The following is a 21,235-nucleotide window of genomic DNA, read 5'->3' on the forward strand; positions in this document are numbered from 1 at the left end:
TCAACTTCACCAACACATTCCACCATGATCCACCATGACCTTAAATTTACCTGGACTATCTCTGACACCTCCCTCCCCTTCCTGGACCTCTCCATATCCATTAATGATGACCGACTTGACACTGACATTTTTTTTACAAACCCACCGACTCCCACAGCTACGTGGATTACACCTCTTCCCACCCTACCTCTTGCAAAAATGCCATCCCGTATTCCCAATTCCTCCGCCTCCACCGTATCTGCTCCCAGGAGGACCAGTTCCACCACAGAACACACCAGATGACCTCCTTCTTTGGAGACCGCAATTTCCCTTCCCACGTGGTTAAAGATGCCCTCCAACACGTCTCGTCCACATCCCGCACCTCCGCCCTCAGACCCCACTCCTCCAACCGTAACAAGGACAGAACGCCCCTGGTGCTCACCTTCCACCCTACCAACCTTTGCATAAATCATCCGCCGACATTTCTGCCCCCTCCAAAAAGACCCCACCACCAGGGATATATTTCCCTCCCCACCCCTTTCCGCCTTCCGCAAAGACCGTTCCCTCCGTGACTACCTGGTCAGGTCCACGCCCCCCTACAACCTACCCTCCCATCCTGGCATCTTCCCCTGCCACCGCAGGAACTGTAAAACCTGCGCCCACACCTCATCCCTCACCTCTACCCTAGGCCCTAAAGGAGCCTTCCACATCCATCAAAGTTTTACTTGCATATCCACTAATATCATTTATTGTATCCGTTGCTCTTGATGCGGTCTCCTCTACATTGGGGAGACTGGGTGCCTCCTAGCAGAGCGCTTTAGGGAACATCTCCGGGACACCCACACCAATCAACCACACCGCCCCGTGGCCCAACGTCTCAACTCCCCCTCCCACTCTGCTGAGGACATGGAGGTCCTGGGCCTCCTTCACCGCCGCTCCCTCACCTCCAGGCGCCTGGAGGAAGAACGCGTCATCTTCCGCCTCAGAACACTTCAACCCCAGGGCATCAATGTGGACTTCAACAGTTTCCTCATTTCCCCTTCCCCCACCTCACCCTAGTTCCAAACTTCCAGCTCAGCACTGTCCCCATGACTTGTCCGGACTTGTCCTACCTGCCTATCTCCTTTTCCACCTATCCACTCCACCCTCTCCTCCCTGACCTATCACCTTCATCCCCTCCCCCACTCACCTATTGTACTCTATACTACTTTCTCCCCACCCCCACCCTCCCCTAGCTTATCTCTCCACGCTTCAGGCTCATTGCTTTTATTCCTGATGAAGGGCTTTTTCCCGAAACGTCGATTTCGCTGCTCCTTAGATGCTGCCTGAACTGCTGTGCTCTTCCAGCACCACTATCCAGAATCTGGTTTTCAGCATCTGCAGTCATTGTTTTTACCTCTGTCTTAAAGTTCTGATATGCTAATCGTATCTTCCACCATGAACATTAATGCAAAGTACCAGTTCAGTTCCTCTACTAATTTATTTTTTTATTATTACTACTACTATTACTATTACAATGACGACGTTCTCCAGCAGGCTCAGTGGGCTGAATTGCCTACTCCCGTTCCTAGTTCTTATGTTCTTGGAGTTGGTGACATGCTTGCAACATGGAGCCTGTGTTCATATATCACCCTACTGTAAATGCTATGTAACATACATTCTGGAAATTTGAAATGCCTTGTAGAGTCAATCCCCCAGCATAGAAATGGGCCTTGGGTTTATTTTTCTTCATTCCTTTTATGGCCTTGCATTTGATTAAATTATATTTTGATACTAGTTCATTGTGTTTTACAATAAGCTCCAGAAGTGTTCAAGAAATGGTCTTATGTCCAAATAAGAGATGGTTTGGTTTGGTTTTTTCATTTGCAGAAAGCTAAGTCATAGTTGATTGATGGAAAATTTGTACAAATACTTTGGAGTTTAAAATTGTTAATGCACCCAAGGAGCAGCCACATGGAGGGCAATGACAGCTTTTATTGGAAGTTGCTTTGGCTGAGGTGGCATTTTGATATGACTTAAACAGTTTTTGAATAGATTGGAGATGTAATAGATAAAACTCATTTTAAGCATTTGTTCAAATTTTAGATACTTCAGTGTCCTGAGTAATATTTAAATGTTTTAATAATGACTAATTGTCTTGCTAAGATACAAGATTTGCTTTTCCCAACTGTACCTCAGCTGTACCCTTTTTCTACATGGTTAACCAACTGGTTCAGATTAATAGAAAAAAGTGAGAACTGCAGATGACTGAGATCAGAGTCCAAAAACACCAGAAAAGCAAAGCAAGTCAGGCAGCACCTGAGGAGCAGGAGAATTGTTTCTGGCATAAGCTCTTCATCAGGAATGTGGAAGAGGTGGGGGAAAGGGCCTAAGTGATAAGTAGGGGGAGGTTGGGGCTGGAGGTAGGGAGCTAGGAAGGTGATAGGTAGATGTGGGTGGGGACTGATGGTGATAGGGTGTAGTGGATAGGTGGGAAGGAAGATGGACAGTTAGGACAATTCAAGAGGGTTGGATCTGGGATGAGGTGGTTGGGGGGGGGGTGGGGGCTGGCGGCAGAGTGGTGGTAGGGTAGATGAAGAAACTGGTGAAGTCGACATTGCAGTGTGGTTGGAGGGTCCCAAGGTGGAAGATGAGGCATTCTTCCTCCAGGCCTCAGGTGGCTTAGATTTAGTGGTGGAGGCGACCCAGGGCTTGCACATCCTTGGCAGAGTGGGAGGGAGATTTGAAGTGGTCGGACACAGGGCAATGGGGTTGTTTGGTGCATGTGTCCCAGTGATGTTCTCTGAAGTTTTCTGCAAGTTGGCATCCTGTCTTCCCTAACGTAGAGGAGACCACATTGAGAGCAACGGACACAGTAATGAGGCATTTGGATGTGCGGGAAAATATCTGCCAGATGTGGAAGGATCCTTTTGGGGTCTTGGATGGAGATGAGGGGGGAGGTGAGGGTGTCTGTTTTACACCTCTTGTGGTGGCAAGGGAAGGTGCTGGGAGTGGTGGGTTTGTGAGTGGTGTGGACCTAAGAAGGGAGTCGTGGAGGGAATGGTCTGTGTGGAATGCTGATAGTGGTGGGGAGGGAAATATACCTCTTGTGGTGGGGTCTGACTGTAAGTGGCAGAAATGGCAGAGGATGATGAGCTGTATCCTGAAACTTGTGGGGTGGCAGGTAGTCCAGACTAATTTAAGATGTGAACATAGGAGGTGTAGTTAGTAAGTTTGCAGATGACACCAAAATTGGAGATGTAGTGAACAGCGAAGGTTACCTCAGATTACAATGGAATCTTAATCAGCTCACTGGCCCATCTGAGGAGTGGCAGATGGAGCTAAGATAAATGTGAATTGTTGCATTTTGCGAAAGAAAATCTTAAGCAGGATTCATATGCCTAATGGTAAAGTCCAAGGGAGTGTTGCTGAACAAAGATTTTGGAATGCAGGTTCATAGCTCCTTGAAAGTGGAGTTGCAGGTTGATAGGATGGTGAAGAAGGCTTTGGTATGCTTTCCTTTTATTGGTCACAGCATTGAGTGTAGGAGTTGGGAGGTCATGTTGCTGCTGTACAGGATGTTGGTTGGTCACTTTTGGAATATTGCATGCAATTCTGATCTTCCTATTGGAAGGATGTTGTGAAATCTGAAAGGGTTCAGAAAAGATTTACAAGGATGTTGCCAGGGTTGGAGGGTTTGAGCTAAAGGGAGAAGCTGAATAGGCTGGGGAGGTTTTCCCTGGAGTGTCAGAGGCTGAGGGGTGACCTTTTATCGAGGGCTATAAAATCATGAAGGGCATGAAAGCATAAATAGTCAAAGGCTTTTTCCCTGGGGTAGGGGAGTCCAGAACAAGAGGTTATAGGTTTAGGATGAGAGGGGAAAGATATAAAAGAGACCTGAGGGGCATCTTTTTCGCACAGAGGGTGGTAAATGTATAAATGAGCTGCCAGAGGAAGTCTTGAAGGCTGATACAATTATAACATTTTAAAAGGCATCTGGATGAGTCTATGAATAGGAAGGGTTTAGAGGGATATGGGCCAAGTGCTGGCAAATGGGTCTAGATTAGGTTAGGATATCTGGTCGGCATGGACAAGTTGGACCGAAGGGTCTGTTTCTGTGCTGTACATCTCTGACTCTATGGTGTTGACTGTACGTTGATGTGCAGATGCCATTATTCGACTGGGATGACAAAATCTCAAGTCTCAACACCAGTATATCGCCCAACAGATTTACTTAAAATCACTTCACCTGACAAAGGGGCAGCACTGTAAAAGCCTGACTTTATGGGTGTACATTTTGTGATGGTGCATCCTTAGAATCAGTGTTCTCCTGGGGATTAGTCCTTGCACAGATCCTCTTCTAAATGCTGTAATTGTATCAGACTTCACAACTTCCTCTGGCAGCTCATTCCATACACTCACCACCCTCTGTGTGAAAAATTTGCCCCTTAGCTTTCACTCTAAATTTTTCCCCTCTCACCCTATATCTATGCCCTCTAGTTCTGGGCTTCCCCCACCCCAGGGAAAATACTTTGTCTATTTGTGCTATCCATGCCCCTCATGATTTTATAAACCTCTGAGGTCACCCCTCAGCCTTTGACGCTCCAGGGAAAACCTCTCCAGCCTATTCAGCCTCTCCCTTTAGCTCATCCTCCAACTGTGGAAACATCCTTGCAAATCTTTTCTGAACCCTTTCAAGTTTCACTATATCCTTCCAATAGGGAGGAGACCACAATTGCGCACAATATTCCAAAAGTGGCCTGACCAACGTCCTGTACTTGACTTTCTGCATCTTACCTGAGCAATTTATGGCAGTCAAGTTTAGGCTGGTTCCATTTTTGTCTTGAATTTTTTTTGTGCAGTGGGTGAGAAAACAGACATTGATTAGATTGTTCAGATATTGACATGCTGGCTACATTGCATCTGTTGGTGATGTCTTAATCATGTATTGCATGCCCCCCCTTCCCCATCTATGCTTATGCAAGTGGTAATGGGTAAAGGAAGAAGCGCATAAGGCACGGTGGCTCAGTGGATAGCACTGCTGCCTCACAGAACCAGGGTCCCAGATTAGATTCTCAGCCTTGGGTGTCTGTCTGTCTGTCTATCTGTCTGTCGTTTGCACATTCTCCCAGTGTCTGCGTGGCGTTTCCTCCCACCGTGCAGGTCAGGTGAGTTGGCCATGGTAAATTGCCCATAGTGCTAGGTGCATTAGTCAGAAGGAAATGGGTCTGGGTGGGTTACTCTTCGGAGGGTCGGTGTGGACCTGTTGGGCTGAAGGGCCTGTTTCCGCACTTAGGCCTGCCTTTACTTATTAGATTTGATTCCCTATGCTGAAAGTTGTATGGTAGGAAATGAGTGCTGGCATATTGAAAATATAGAGACTGAGATGTGAGCCATAGGAGATGTGTAAGACAGCAGACACACTAATTTCCAAGCCACTCTATCCAAGACCAGGCACAATGCTTTTGATGCTCCCTTCCTGAGCTGCCTTCAACTCTGCATTCTTAGTGAGAGCAGCAGTTTCCATCCTCTCGATGAAAGGGAAAAGAACACTGATTTTCCTAACAGAAAGTGAGATTTTACAGATTACAGATTTACAGATTACATTACAGTGTGGAAACAGGCCCTTCAGCCCAACAAGTCCACACCGACCTACCGAAGCGCAACCCACCCATACCCCTACATTTACCCCTTACCTAACACTACGGGCAATTTAGCATGGCCAATTCACCTAACCTGTACATCTTTGGATTATGGGAGGAAACCGGAGCACCCGGAGGAAACCCACGCAGACACTGGGAGAATGTGCAAACTCCACACAGACAGTCGCCTGAGGCGGGAATTGAACCCGGGTCTCTGGTGCTGTGAGGCAGCGGTGCTAACCACTGTGCCACCGTATCTGGGGAAAACGTGGTGTCGTGGTAATGTTGCTGGATGGATTAATACTGGTGAAATTTAAACTATCATCAGAATCATCATGGAATCCTTAAAGTGCAGAAAGAGGACATTTGACCTATTGAGTTTGCAACGACGTTCCAAAGAATATCCCACTCAGGCACAGCCCTGCTCCGATTCATAACCCTCAATTCATGTGGAAACCCCTGGTTCACAATTGTATTTCAGGAAGGAAATTTGCTATCCTTGCCTGAGAGTCACACCAACCAGGTAAAATTGCACTAGCAAGCCACTCCGCTCGAGTACAGTTAAGATGGCTAGCGCAAGTTCATATGATAAATGTTTTGCCTGCTCATTTAACTTAGTAGTATCCTTCTCCCCATTTACTTTCCTATATTTGGACTGCACTTTGGGGTGTTTTGCTGTAAATGCTGTTCCATTGTTTAGTCAAACATAATTAGTTCATACATGTCATGGAAAAGTTAATCATGTGTATCTCTTTTTAACATACCAAGCATTTCTTTACTTACACCAAAATCTGAAGATAAGTAAAAATAAGTAAAAATTCTGCAAACTAAATTAATATATAAAACATATAACATGCTGAGTTCTGATTTCTATACAGGGTTGGGGTGGTACGGTATCTCAGTGGTTAACAATGCAGCCTCACAGTGCCAGGGATCAGTGTTCGATTCCTGCCTCGGGCAATTGTCTGTGTGGAGTTTGCACATTCTCCCTGTGTCTGCGTGGGTTTCCTCCGGGTGCTCCGGTTTCCTCCCACAATCCAAAAGATGTGCAGGTCAGGTGGATTGGACATGCTAAATTGCCAAGTCTGGTAAATATAGGGTAGGGGAATGGGTCTGGGTAGGTTCCTCTTTGGAGGGTCGGTGTGGACTTGTTGGGTCGAAGGGCCTGTTTCCAAACTGTAGAAAATCTAATCTAATCTTTACATGCAGTTTACACGTTACTTTCTTTTTCATTACATTCATAACTTAAAATTCTCGTATCTCCTCTCCATTTACTTTTTATTCAAGTTTGATCAGAGACATTGAGAGTACTGTTGGGTTCAGACAAGTTTGAAGATGACCAAATGGAATCAAAATATTATCTGCTGATTTGATCATTCTTCAATTATATGCAGCAGTTTCTAAAAGGTAGAGTTGTTAAACTGGAATAAATACAACATCAAATTTGGAGTATATGATTGCTTTGGTTCTTGTTTAAAAATTGAACAGTTCTTCCGTGAAAGAATTACTTTAAACATGCATACAACTCAATTTTTCATTCAAGTTTTTTCAAAAAAAGTATATTTTTCAAGGACATGAAACAGTCATGTTTGGAAGTTGCAGTTAATTAGAAGGTGTAGTCAGAAGGGTAACCCAGATTTGTTCTGAAAAAGGGGTCACAGGACCTGAAATGTTAACTCTGCTTTCTCTCCACAGATGAAGCCAAACATGCTGAGTTTTCCTATGAACTTCTATTTTTGTTTGATTTCTAACGTCCACAGTTTTTGCTTTTTATTTTCTTTTGATATATTTTTACAAAATCACATTAAGGTATTTGGTTGTCTCTTAATGAATGCTCCACTTATTCTGAGACTAGAATAAAGGAAAATTGCCACAAAAACATGCCTTGCTTATTGATGTTTCTTGGAGGCAAACTTCATTGGTTTCAGTTAGATAATCAGTGCTATTTAGCAAATAAGCACAAGTTGTTAAACTGAGGCAATAGAACATTTTGGATTTCAGAAATAGAGCCTGGCATATGAAAGTATTAGTGATGAAACATTGGCTCGTCTACATTTTAGAATGTTATTGGCTTTGACTCGCCCAAGTAACATGAAATTCACAGAATGCATATGGCAAGTAAATGAAATATCTGTATTAAGGCAGCTGCCCTAAAAGGAAAAAAATTAAGTTTAGTCCTTTTTGGTGACTAAACCCCTTTGCCCCAAAAGCTGAGCGGCCCTTGATTTGAATCTGCAACAAAGTGTCCCTTTATTACTTTCTGCCGCTGTGATTACTTTGTGATTTTTTTCATGTATCTACTATCTGTAAGGCACAACTCAGGAGTGTGATGAATGCAGTGCCAATGACACTTCAAGCTCTATACCATTCAGGATATTGCAACTCTTGGCAAACCATTCATTACTTCCAAAGTTCACTCCCTCCACCTGAGGCTGTAACATGTGCCTATCCATTAAAATGTACTCACAGTAAGTCACCAATATTTTTTCATATCCCCTTTCAAATCCATAGCCACCTCCAACACAAATTACAAACACCTATGACCACCACAATCTGCAAAGACCCTTCCAAGCCAAACACCATTCTGATTTGAAACTCATTACTCCTTCACTGTCACTGTCCAAATCCTGGAACTGCTTTTCCATCCCTATCCTATACCATGTCTATTTACTCTACCCATGCCCCTTAAAATTTTATAAATCTCTGTAAAGTCACCCCTTAGCCTCTGGGAAAATAGCCCCAGCCTATTCAGCGCCTCCCCTTAGCTCAAACTCTCCAACCCTGGTAACATTCTTAAACTTGAAAGGATTCACAAAAGATTTAACAGCATCCTTCCTATGGCGGAGACTGGAATCAAACTCGGTATTCCAATAGTGGCCTAACCAATGTCCTGTACAGCAGCACCATGACCTTCCGACTCCTCTACTCAGTGCACTGACCAATAAAAGCAAGCATGCCAAACGCCACCTTCACTATCATATCTACCTGAAGCACCTCTTTCGAGGAAATATGAACCTACAGTCCAAGGTCTTTCTGTTCAGCAACACTCCCCAGGGCCTTCCCATTAAGTGTATAAGTCCTGCTAAGACTTGCTTTCCAGAATGCAGCAGCTCACATGTATGACTCCAACTGGTTGAGGTTTTCCCCATTATTTCCATTGATCTCAGTCACCTGCTGCTTTGATGTCGAGGGCAGTTACCTCTCCACTGAAGCTTAGTTTTTTTTGTCCATGTTTGGACTAAAGCTATAATGATGTCAGGAGCTGTGGGGCCCTGGTGGAACCCAGATTGAGCATTAACAAGCAGATTGTTATTGAGTAAGTGTTATTTAATAGTATTATTAGCACCCTTTCCATTATTTTGATTGAAATCATACTAATGAAATGAGGTTGGATTAATCCTGTTTTTGGGCAGCATATAGCTGGGTAATTCCCCACATTGTGACTAATTCTGGAGCGCGGGTTTTCGATATTAATGCCAGACTGTTGTCAGGGCTTGTGTCTTTGCAGTATCCAGTGCCTTCATCTTTTTTCTTGTAAGTACCATGGAGTGATATTAGCTTTATCAAGGACACTCTCCTTCGATGAATCATGATTTAAGATTAAATCTGCTCAATAATTATGTGAATTATACTCCTGCTACTATGTGACTGACTAGCTTGCAGTACTCTTGCAGTGCTGCATATGATCTATTCTCAGTGGGTATTGTAAGACCATTCATATTACCATCAGAAATCCTTCATTGCACAGAACAGTTGAAATATTCTCAAGGTCCACACACATCCCCTTTGCATCCCTTCCAGTGCAATCACATCTTGCTGTAGAACTACACACAGTACGCAAGCTATGTTCACCTTACCAAAGTTCTAGACAATTCCAACATGATTCTGGATTAGTGGTGCTGGAAGAGCTCTTCCAGCACCATTAATCCAGAATCTGGTTTCCAGCATCTGCAGTCATTGTTTATACCTAATTCCAACATGACCTCCCTGCTCCTGTAATCTCTTGCCATGACTGATCAAGGCAAGCATCCCAGTGCCTTCTAACTATCCTATTAATTTGTTCTGCAATCTTCATTGAATTGTGGACAAGCACCCAATATTCCTCTGTTCCTCTCATCATCCTTTTACCTTGCTATTTAATCTTTTAACTTGTTACTTCTTCCAAAGTGCATCACCTAACACTTATCAAGGTTAAATTACAGCTGGCAGTAATCTGCCCATCTGACCAATCCATTTATATCCTCCTCCTCCAACCCAAGACACCTTCCTCATTGTAAATCACCTAACCAATCTTTGTCATCTGTAAGCTTACTGCACATGTGCATTTGCACATCATTTATGAATATTATCAATGACAAGGGACCCAGCACTAATCCCTGTGCGACACCTGTGCACGAGCACCAGTCATACAAAAACGCCTTTTACCAGCATTCACATCTTGTCTCCTACCACAAAGGCAATTTTGGATTCATCTTGTCAAGTTACCCTCCTTTATCAGTTTCACATGTGACCTTGTCAAAGGCTTTGCTAAAATAAATATAAACTACATTAACTACCCTACTGTTATCCAAACATTGGTTGCACCTCAAAATTCCACTAGCTTTGTTCGGTATGACCTCCCTCTGACAAAGTTATGCCAACTATGCCTGCTCAAACCTTTGTGGTGATGCTGTCACTTTAACAAGGTTATTTTGTCCTTGGGCTTATTTTAAGAGAGGTCGTAAAGGCAGAGGTACTGAGGGGCCTGGAAAGAGCCCAGTTTAACAATGGCACGGGAGTGCCAAGTTCTCCCAGTTCAGGTTTTTTTTTTGCTGGTTTGGTTTTTAGATGTAGCAGTGAGAAGCTGCTGTAGTACAGATTGGTCCCAAACTTCAGATGATTCCTGATTGACATTTCTCTCTGAAATCTCTTTGGAAGTTGTTCCATCCTGCCTGTAAGAACCAGTGTTTGAATTTACCTTTTGCTAAGAGGTGTGTTTGTGGGATGCTGTGGGATTGGAGCAGCTCCTTAGTTAGGTTGCTATATCCAAGTTGGTTAAGTTTTCCAATGGTTATTCTAAATTTTGTTTTCTTTTGATCATGTTTCAGTAATGTTTAAATAAACTCTGCTTTGCTTAAAGCCGAGTAGTTTGACCAGTTGTATCACACCTGGAATATTCACTTCACATTTGCTTTTAAAATAAGAAAAAGTAAGAGTCGAGGCTACCTTAAATATTTTGAAGGGGTCTGGCCTGGTCCATAACACTTTATCTATTTAAATGGAGATGACTTTTCACCTTCACTCTTTTCTCCAATAATTTCCCTACCACTGATGTTAGATTCAGTGACCTGTATCCAGTGTTTATCTTGATTTGCCCTTCTTGTAAAATGGAACCACATTAGCTATCCTCCAGTCGTACTAGAGTCGTGGCCAGAGACAATTGGAAAGAATTAGGTCTGGGCTGGTGTAATTTCCTCCCTGTTTCCCAGTCCTTCCAATCCATCCAATCCATGTTGCACCACTAGCAGGTGAGAGACCGCCATACTGGGCCAGGGGACTGCCTCACTGGGTCTGTACCAAAGCCAGGAGTTCAGGATATTGCCGAGAAGAGAGGGGAAAAGAATAGAAAGGGACAAGCTCTGACTGAAGTATCCTACTCTGCTGCCATTTTGGATGGATCTGTCTCTTGTATGTCTCATCTTTTGGGGCGGCGCAGTGGCTCAATGGTTAGTACTGCTGCCTCACAGCACCAGGGTCCCAGGTTCAATTGCAGCCTCTGGTGACTGCCTGTGTGGAGTTTGCACATTCTCCCTGTGAATGCGTGGGTTTCCTCCAGGTGCCCTGGTTTCGTCCCACAGTCCAAAGATGTGCGGGTCAGGTGAATTGGCCATGCTAAATTGCCCATACTGTTAGGTGCATTGTTCAGAGGGAAATGGGTTTGGATAGGTTACTCTTCGGAGGGTCGGTGTGGACTGGTTGGGCCGAAGGGCCTGTTTCCATGCTGTAGGGAATCTAATCTAAAAACTCTAATCTTTTCTCTTTTTTTGTCCAATGCCGAATGTTCCTCAGTAGTCATAGTTCTCTGAACTTGTTCCCCTTATGATGAAATCTAGGAGCAACACGTTGAGTCTGTCCCACTCAGTAGCTTTTCAAGTGTCTCCCACTATGTCCAATAGTCCTACCCAGATCCTGCCTTATTTTAATGAAATCTTCCTCATCCCAATCCAAAACTTTTTTTTTTTTGCAGACTGTCTTCTTTCCGATAACTACCTCCATCTTTATAACAACACATTTGAAGTTAATGGTTTTCGGAAAAAGTGAATGATCAGTAGCCCATCCTGGGGTCAAATCTGACATTTGCATCGCAAAGAAATTGGTAACAGGCTAAGTCTGAACCAATTGCTATGGAGAAAGATGAAGTCGACCATGAATGAAATTTGGTGTGAGGACCAAAAAACATTTGTTTCAGTCTTTCTTATATTTAACTGGGGAAATTCCTTTTCTTTCAGTAATGGATGTCTGTCTGATTAAGCTTAGTAAAAGTGGGTGAATCTAATCATTGGTGAAGTAGAGCTTAGTGATAAAGGGCTTTTGCCCGAAATGTCAATTTTCCTGCTCTTCGGATGCTGCCTGACCTGTTGTGCTTTTCTAGCACCACTCTAAATCTTAACACTCATCTCCAGTACTCACTTTCGCCCTTATGTTAAAAACACTAAGTTAAAATGAAACGCTGCTTTGGGATAACGTGAACTGGCAGAATGTCGATGAGAAATAGGAAGAGCCAAAGAAACATCCTTAGGGGATGTGATGTAATGGTGTGGGAGGTGTGCATCATCCCCACATTCCTCTGTTCCTCCACACTGCCAAGAATCCTGCCTTTAACCCTGTATTCTGCATTCAAATTTGACCTTCCAAAATGAATCACTTCACATTTTTCCAAGTTGAATTCCATCTGCCATTTATCAGCCCAGTTCTGCATCCTGTCAATGTCCCATTGCAACCTACAACATTCCATACTATCCACCACTCCACAACCTTCGGTTCATCAGCAATCTTACTAACTTACTCTTCCACCTCCTCATCCAAGTCATTTATAAAACTCTCAAAGAGGTCCCAGAACAGATGCCTGCGGAACACCACTGGTCACTGAGCTCCAGGATGAATACTTTCCACCTACTACCACCCTCTGTCTTCTATGGGCCAGCCAATTCTGTGTCCAGACAGCTAAATTTCCCTGTACCCCATGCCTCCTTACGCCACAAATTCACCTTCACCTCCACACACATCATTTACTGCATCCGCTGCACCTGATGTGGCCTCCTCTATATTGGGGAGACAGGCCACCTACTTGCGGAACGTTTCAGAGAACACCTCTGGGACACCCGGACCAACCAAACCAGCCACCCCGTGGCTCAACACTTCAATTCCCCCTCCCACTCCACCAAGGACCTGCAGGTCCTTGAACTCCTCTATTGCCAGACCATAGCAACATTACGGCTGGAGGAAGAGCGCCTCATCTTCCACCTAGGAACCCTCCAACCACAAGGGATGAACTCGGATTTCTCCAGTTTCTTCATTTCCCCTCCCCCTACCTTGTCTCAGTCCCAACCCTCTAACTCAGCACCACCTTCCTAACCTGCAATCTTCTTCCTGACCTCTCCGCCCCCAACCCCACTCCAGCCTATCACCCTCACCTTATCACCCTCACCTTAACCTCCTTTCACCTATCGCATTTCCAACACCCCTCCCCCAAGTCCCTCCTCCCTACCTTTTATCTTAGCCTGCTTGGCACACTTTCCTCATTCCTGAAGAAGGGCTCATGCCTGAAACGTCGATTCTCCTGCTCCTTGGATGCTGCCTGACCTGCGCTTTTCCAGCAACACGTTTTCAGCTCTGATCTACAGCATCTGCAGTCCTCACTTTCTCCTAAATGCAAACAGGGTTGATTTTCAGGTTTACCATCTTCAAAGTGATTAAATCAGATTCTGACTGAGATACCGTATTGTGAAAACTTGTTTGGATTGTAATACAAAATGACTGATAAATGCTGATGTAAGACAGATTTAATTACATATTGCAAGTAACCAATCACATGTTCTTTTTCAAACATTTAATGCTATTCTTCAGTGAGAGGATGAGGCAAATCTTTGAGAAGAGGAGGGCAGGAATAGAGGTCATGAGTAGTGGTAGAAAGAGATATGCTGGCAAACCTTTTGACTTGCGCTCAGAGTGCAAACAAAAGATGAAATTTCAAAGGTGATAATTATACTGAATTGCATCTTTTGATAGTTTATGGTATTGTGATATTATTACTTGGAATTTATTCACTCGCTCACTGGCTGGGCCTGTCTCTAGTTGCCCTTGAGAAGGCAGTTGTGAACTGTTGTCTTGAGCTACTGCAATCCATTTTATCTAGGTATACCCACAATGCCATTTGGGAGGGCTTTCAAGGTTTTGACCTAAAGACATTGAAGGAAATTTGATGTATTTCCAACTCTGGATAGTTTGGAGAGGAACTTGCAGGAGGTGGTGTTCCCATGTTGCTGCTGCTCTTGTCCTTTGAGATGGAAGTATTGTGGGTTTGGAACTTCCTGTCTAAGGATCTTATGGTGAATCTTTGTCAAGTATGTTGTGTATGGTGCAGACTGCTACAGTGTCAATGGCAGTGGGAGTGAATGGCACCATATCTGCAAACAGTCAAGTGGGCTACTTTTTCTTGGATGGTATCAAGCTTCACAAGCTGCACTGATGCAGGGAAGTGGGGAATATTGCATCACACTCCTGACTTGTGCCATATAGATGGTCGATAGGCTTGGGGAGTCAGAAGATGAATTACTTGCAGCAAGATTCTTAGCCGCTGACCAGCTGTTCGAGCAACAGATTTTATATGGCTAGTCCCTTTCAGGTTTCTGATCAATGGTAAACCCAAGGATGTTGATAAGAGGGATTCTGTGACGGCAATATAATTGAATCTCAGGGAGCAATGGTTAGTTTCTATCTTGATTGGAAGTGTCGCAAATGTCACTTGCCACTTTTCAGCCCAAACCTGGATATTGTCTAGGAGTTGCATTTGGAAATGCACAGCTGCAGTTTTAAGTCTCAATCCAGTCCACTTAAAATTAATGAGCAGTACACTTTTAATTAAATTTTAAAATTAGTAAGAAATCTAATTTTTTTTCTCTTTCAACAAATGAACTCTATTATTTTACTGTTCTCCACATAAGGACACGCATGTTCTGAATAGAACTCCTGGACCCTTAAAATAACTGGCATGTTTTTAGAATAACTGACACTTACTAAAATTAAGAGGGCTATCCAAAAGAAGACAACATTCTCGAGCAGCTGCTTCTCCTTTGGGATAGTTATTAAGTTGTGCAAACACAGAACTGAGAGTGTGTGGGATTAGCTAACTTTATCTCAGAAGACAAGTTATCAGGAAAATACTCATCTTAGTTTGCATTAAGTGTTAAAAGTTCTGAATCATTTTAGGATGAACAGGTAGATTTTTACTGCAATTGATAGTTTCATGGTCACCATTGCTAGACTGGCTTTCTATTCCAGATTTATTAATTGAATTTAAATTCTACTGGTTCCCATGCTGTGATTTGAACACTGTGACCCCCAGAGTATTGGCCTTGGCCCTAGCCCTTGTATTAATGGTTCAGTGATATTTGCATTAGGTCACCATCACCCTGGAGACAGATAAATTGGAGGTATGAAGAGAAGTGAAAGCAGTCCAGGAACGTTGATCATTCTGATCTCTCAACATTTGATGACAATACATTATGTAAGCCTTGGATATGTACTAGCTAACATTTTACAAATTCAATATGCAGATCTGATTTGTAATAGTGTACACTGAACTCACTGGATTTCATTTGAATGTGATAGTGGGTATGAGGTTTTTAAATTCTGCTTCAATTGTGAAAAACATTGTTTCAAACTTTGAAGACATCATAATGTACTGGTGTAATTTAATTTGTTTGGAGAAATTGGAAGGGATGAAACTTAAATATATTGCACTCATTTTATTTTCTCTTTTTTTTTGCAGTTACAAAGTAATATACACCGTACTAATCATTACCATGTCAGTGAAATGTATTGATAGGTTTTCACATAAGTAAAGTCAATTGGAAAATTTGCTATGTTGGCCATGAAGTTAAGTATTCATAGACTTCTGAAAAAAAAAGTCTTGGATTTATAATATGTCTTTTGTGACCTTACTTTGCCTCAAAGCACTGTACAGCCAATGAATTAGTTTTGAAATCTATTTCACTTGTCATTTGTATTGTGTGAAAACCCAAGATTTGATTCCAGTCAAGTGAACAAAATCAAATTTCGAGAGGGAATTTTAAAAGTTTTCATTTCGCCAAATTATTTTGAAGCACAAAGCCAGCATAACTGTTGGTGTAAATACTTCTCTTGTGAAATTACTCGAATAGCATGTAACTGTTACGACAACTACTTCAAGCATCACTTTGTTTTGGAAAAGTTTGTCCCTTCCAGAAATTTTTGAGTTTGGTTTTGCAGAGCTTGCATTTTTATTTTCAAAGTGAGTAGTTTCCTTGTTACATTACAGAATGATAAATTAATACCATATGTTGGTCTAGAACAAAAAAGCTACTGTTTCTGGTTGAATGAGTTGCAGCTGGTGCCTATATTATGGGGAAAAAACTCAAGCATTAAGGACAATTTTGACAAATTTTGGAGATGAAATTTCAAAAATCACACTATCCAATACATATCCATTGTACCAAAAAGCAAATTTGGCACTCTCTCTTTAACTTGGCAAATCGTGTGCCATTCTCAAGTTTATATTTTTATATTGGTGTGCATGATTTTGATTAAACATGGTTCTTGGGGAATGCTTGAGGTTTAAGCAGTGAATAAAATATGCATCACAGCTCACTTTCCATGTCCCAAGTATTATAACCCTTGTTTATTCTGTCTATGTGAAGCTTCTGGTAATGGTTTTGCTATCAGAATTTTTGTTACCTTCACTGACTCCAGTTTAAGACTTAATTTGTTCCAAAGAATTTTGCTCACTAAAATAAGGATTATTTGCTGAGGCAGTTTTGATTATCTTTGGGCATGCTTCCATTGTAATTTCTACATAGCAAATCTTGCAGAAAACAAGTATATTCTAGGCATTTCAAATCTAAGAGCGAGAAAAAAGCTGACTGGAGCAGAAAACTTTCACTGGATTGATAACCTATAATCTGATGTATTGTGTTAATTTAGTTGTCAGAACATGGCAGCATAGTACGAGTCAACATTATTCCCCATTCTCAGAATAAAGCTGCAGTAATTAGATGATAATGAACACAGGTGCCAAAACCAATCACTAAGGTCAAACTTTGTGGTCTCCCAATGAAAAGGGCATTAACATGCTCAAAACATCTGTAGTATTGTTGATTTGTCACAAACATCTGGCTTATGGTTAAGACTAGTCTTATGTTAATTCAGTAGGCAGAAGTGAGGACTGCAGATGCTGGAAACCAGATTTTAGATTAGAGTGGTGCTGGAAAAGCACAGCAGGTCAGGCAGCATCCGAGGAGCAGGAGAATCAATGTTTTGGGCAAAAGCCCTTCATCAGGAAAATTATGTTAATTCAGTGGCATTTTATACAGAATAAAGATTACTGTCTCAAGCAGTATGCAATATATGAAATATAGCCCTCATTCACCTGCTAGGCTCAACTCTTGACTGCTCTAAGCAATATGATGGGTTCCAAACCTTATTCCTGCATATTTATTGGAAACTGTAATATCAGTTGCTTTTTACAGACTGCTTCCAGCTGCAAACCTCAGGCTGCAATATTATTCAAGAATAGTCACAATAATTTGCATGTGGATTTTGTTTGACAGTAGGGGAAATAGAGCAAAGTTAAAATACACTGCTCATTTTGCAGAGACTGAGATTAATGCTGCACATGCTTTAACTCCCAAATTCTTGGTGTACCACAAGCTGCTTTCTTTTATTCACTTAGTGTGATCAGTCAAGTGGCAAACAAATCAATGTGGAGATCTTAACTATTTAGGGTGGGAAAGTTCAAAACTAGGGGGCATATTTTTAAGGCGTGAGGAGATAGTTTTACAAAGGATATGAAGGCAGCCTTTTTTACACAGTGGTACATATGTGGACTGAACAGCCAAGGGAAAGGGTGGATACAGGTATAGTTACAAAAGATATTTGGAAAGATGCATGAATAGGAAATGTTTGAAGGGATTTGGGCCAAATGGAGACAAGTGGGACTGGTTCAGTTTGGTGACATGGTTGGCATCGACCGAAAGGTCTGTTTCCATGCTGATTGACTATCTAACTCTACTATGACTTGGACGAGGGAATTGAATGTCTGGTTGCTAAATTTGCTGATTTCTCAAACAGGGTAGGAAAATATGTTATGAAGAGGCTCTAAGGAAGCTGCAAAAGGATATGGATAGCTTAAATGGATGGGCAAAAGTTTGGCCGATGAAGTAATTGTGAACTTGTCAACTTCGGCAGAATAGAAAAGCAGTACACTATTTCAACAGAACGAGATTGCTGTAATCAAAGGCATAGAGTTTCTTTCAGCGAGTTGGTGATCTTCCAGGCATAGTTGATGTTTGTCTCAGTGTGTGTCCAGCCCATACAGCACAGAGCTCTAAACTACGTAGCTGCTCAGGGGATGTTGTACCTGCTTTCTCTTCTCTCATAGGGCAAAAAGTAAAATTGCCATAGTCCTTCTGGACCATATAGCTGCTCTCCCATTAGAAACACAACTGGTAGTAGGTAATGAGATCTTGAACAAGGGGGGAGGTTGAGGAGAGTCCTTCATGATGATCTCAACCAGTGTGGAATTTGAACTCAATCTGTCGGTATTACTCTGTATTGCAGACCAGCCATCCTGCTAACTTGAATATAGGAGGTATAGTTAATAAGTTTGCAGGTGACACCAAACTTGGAGGTGCAGTGGACCATGAAGAAGGTTACCTCAGATTACAACAGGATCTTGATCAGATGGGCCAATGGGCTGAGGAGTGGCAAATGGAGTTTAATTTAGATAAATGTGAGGTGTTGCATTTTGGAAAAGCAAATCTTAGCAGGACTTATACACTTAATGGTACGGTCCTAGGGAGTGTTGCTGAACAAAGAGACCTTGCAGTGTAGGTTCATAGTTTCTTGAAAGTAGAGTTACCGGTAGATAGGATGATGAAAAGGCGTTTGATATACTTTCCTTTATCAGTCAGAGTATTGAGTACAGGAATTGGGAGGTCATGCTATAGCTGTACAGGACATTGGTTAGGCCATTTTTTTGGAATATTGCCAGCAATTCTGGTCTCCTTCCTAGTGGAAGGATGTTCTGAAACTTGAAAGGGTTCAGAAAGGATTAACAAGGATGTTGCCAGGTTTGGAGGATTTGAGCTATAGGGTGAGGTTGAATAAGCTGGGGCTCTCTTCCGTGGAGCGTCAGAGGCTGAAAGATGACCTTATAGGGCTTTATAAAATCTTGAAATGCATGGATAGGATGAATAGACAAAGTCTTTTCCCTGGGATGGGGGAGTCCAGAACTAGAGGGCATAGGTTTCCGGTGAGAGGGGAAAGATATAAAAGAGACCTAAGGGGCAATTTTTCACGCAGAGGGTGATGCGTGTATGGAATGAGTTGCCAAAGGAAGTGGTGGAAGCTGGTACAATTGCAACATTTAAAAGGTATCTGGATAGGTGTATGCATATGAAGGATTTATAGGGTCATGGGCCAGGTGCTGGCAAGTGGGACTAGATTAGGCTGGGATATCTGGTCAGCATGGATGAGTTGGACCGAGGGATCTGTTTCCGTGCTGTACATCTCTATGACTCTGACTGACTTAGTCCTTCCCTGGAACTCCAATTCTCAACTGTGCAGCCTCTGACTTTTTAAAAGCTTACCAAATTTTTGTTCATTTGTAACTTGTGGGATCATGCTTCAGCAATCACTCCTTTTTAATCTGTCACTTCCTTCCCACCTCGACTTTTATTGACTTTGGATATTTTCTACATCGTGTGATTATTTTACAATATGTCACTGCATCTGGACATATGAAACCAAAACATTTATCATTTGTCTGAAAGGGAGTTTTTATTTAAAATTTTATTAATTTTATTTCATGATATTTCTCTGTTTTCGTCAACAGTTTTTTTTAAAAGAAGTTCATCATGCTGCCTTTGTGCTGTGCAAGTAATTTTTTTTTTATTTTCCCTTTTCAGAATTCAATCCGCCACAACCTTTCATTGCATAGCAGATTTATCAGGGTGCAGAATGAAGGTACAGGCAAAAGTTCTTGGTGGATGATCAATCCAGACGGTGGAAAAGGTGGAAAGTCTCCACGAAGACGTGCTGTTTCTATGGACAATAGCAACAAATACGTAAAAAGCAGGGGAAGAGCAGCAAAGAAAAAGGCAGCTCTGCAAGCTGCACAAGAGGCTAATGCTGAAAGTCCATCGCAACACACAAAATGGCCTGGTAGCCCAACATCCCGAAGTAGCGATGAATTTGATGCATGGACAGACTTTCGTTCTCGTACAAACTCAAATGCTAGTACTTTGAGTGGGCGGCTTTCTCCTATAATAGCCAATCCTGAACTAGACCATGTGCAAGATGATGATGCTGCTCCATTGTCTCCCATGCTGTACTCCAGTCCATCCAGTGTTTCCCCCACTGCAAGTAAACCATGTTCTGTTGAGCTGCCTAGGTTGACTGACATGGCTGGAACCATGAACTTGAATGATGGATTGGCAGAACACCTGATGGATGATTTACTGGATAACATTAGCTTGACTCCTACTCAGCAATCATCACCAGGAGGTCTTGTGCAAAGGAGCTCAAGTTTTACTTACGGCTCAAAGAGTTCTGCTTTGGGCTCTTCAAACGGTTTCAGTAATTCAATATTTGGGCCACCTGCTTTGAATGCTTTACGTCAGACTCCCATGCAAACCATTCAGGAAAATAAGCAAGCTACTTTTTCTTCCATTTCTCGTTTTGGCAGCCAAACTTTGCAAGATCTTCTTGCATCTGATTCTTTAAGTCACAGTGATGTTATGATGACTCAGACCGATCCTCTGATGTCACAAGCGAGTTCGGCAGTGTCTTTACAAAATTCACATAGAAATCTGCTTCACAATGATCCAATGATGTCATCGTTCCCCACCCAATCTAATGCAGCAAATCATAATCCACTGCATCGCCAGTCTCCACCTCAGAGTTCTGCACTTAGTGGCAATAGTGCCTTGTCAAACTCCATGAGTCATGTAGCTTTACCAACAGACTCTAACACAAACTCTAGTAAGCATCAGCTGCAGTCATCTGCCAATCAGTCTATGCAAATAGGATTGTCAGACACATTATCTGGCCCTCTGTCATATCCTGGTAGCATGATTCTTCCTGCTGTGGGTCAAGATAGGTTCCCTAGTGATCTGGACTTGGATATGTTTAATGGAAGTTTAGACTGTGATGTGGAATCCATCATTCGCAATGAACTCATGGATGCAGATGGGTTAGACTTTAACTTTGATTCACTTATATCTGCTCAGAATGTTGTGAATCTGAATGTGGGAACCTTCACTGGTGCTAAACAAACATCAACACAGAGTTGGGTTCCAGGTTGAAATCGCCTAATAATGGCGGAAGCAGGTCAGTAA

General features: G+C 42.5%; 1 protein-coding gene across 1 annotated transcript in view; it reads left to right on the plus strand.

The window, feature by feature from the left end:
• The window catches only part of LOC122548433 (forkhead box protein O3), a 57,997-nt gene that overhangs the window by 19,721 nt on the left and 17,041 nt on the right, over nucleotides 1-21,235 (plus strand). The window contains exon 2 of the mRNA XM_043687089.2: nucleotides 19,805-21,227. Coding sequence (XP_043543024.1) covers nucleotides 19,805-21,202 — 1,398 coding nt within the window. The 3' untranslated portion in view covers nucleotides 21,203-21,227. The remainder of the gene's footprint in view (nucleotides 1-19,804; nucleotides 21,228-21,235) is intronic.

The sequence above is a fragment of the Chiloscyllium plagiosum genome, unplaced genomic scaffold (assembly GCF_037043375.1).
Source record: "Chiloscyllium plagiosum isolate Xiang-an unplaced genomic scaffold, Cpla_swu_hap1 HiC_scaffold_3, whole genome shotgun sequence".
Taxonomy (NCBI): domain Eukaryota; kingdom Metazoa; phylum Chordata; class Chondrichthyes; order Orectolobiformes; family Hemiscylliidae; genus Chiloscyllium; species Chiloscyllium plagiosum.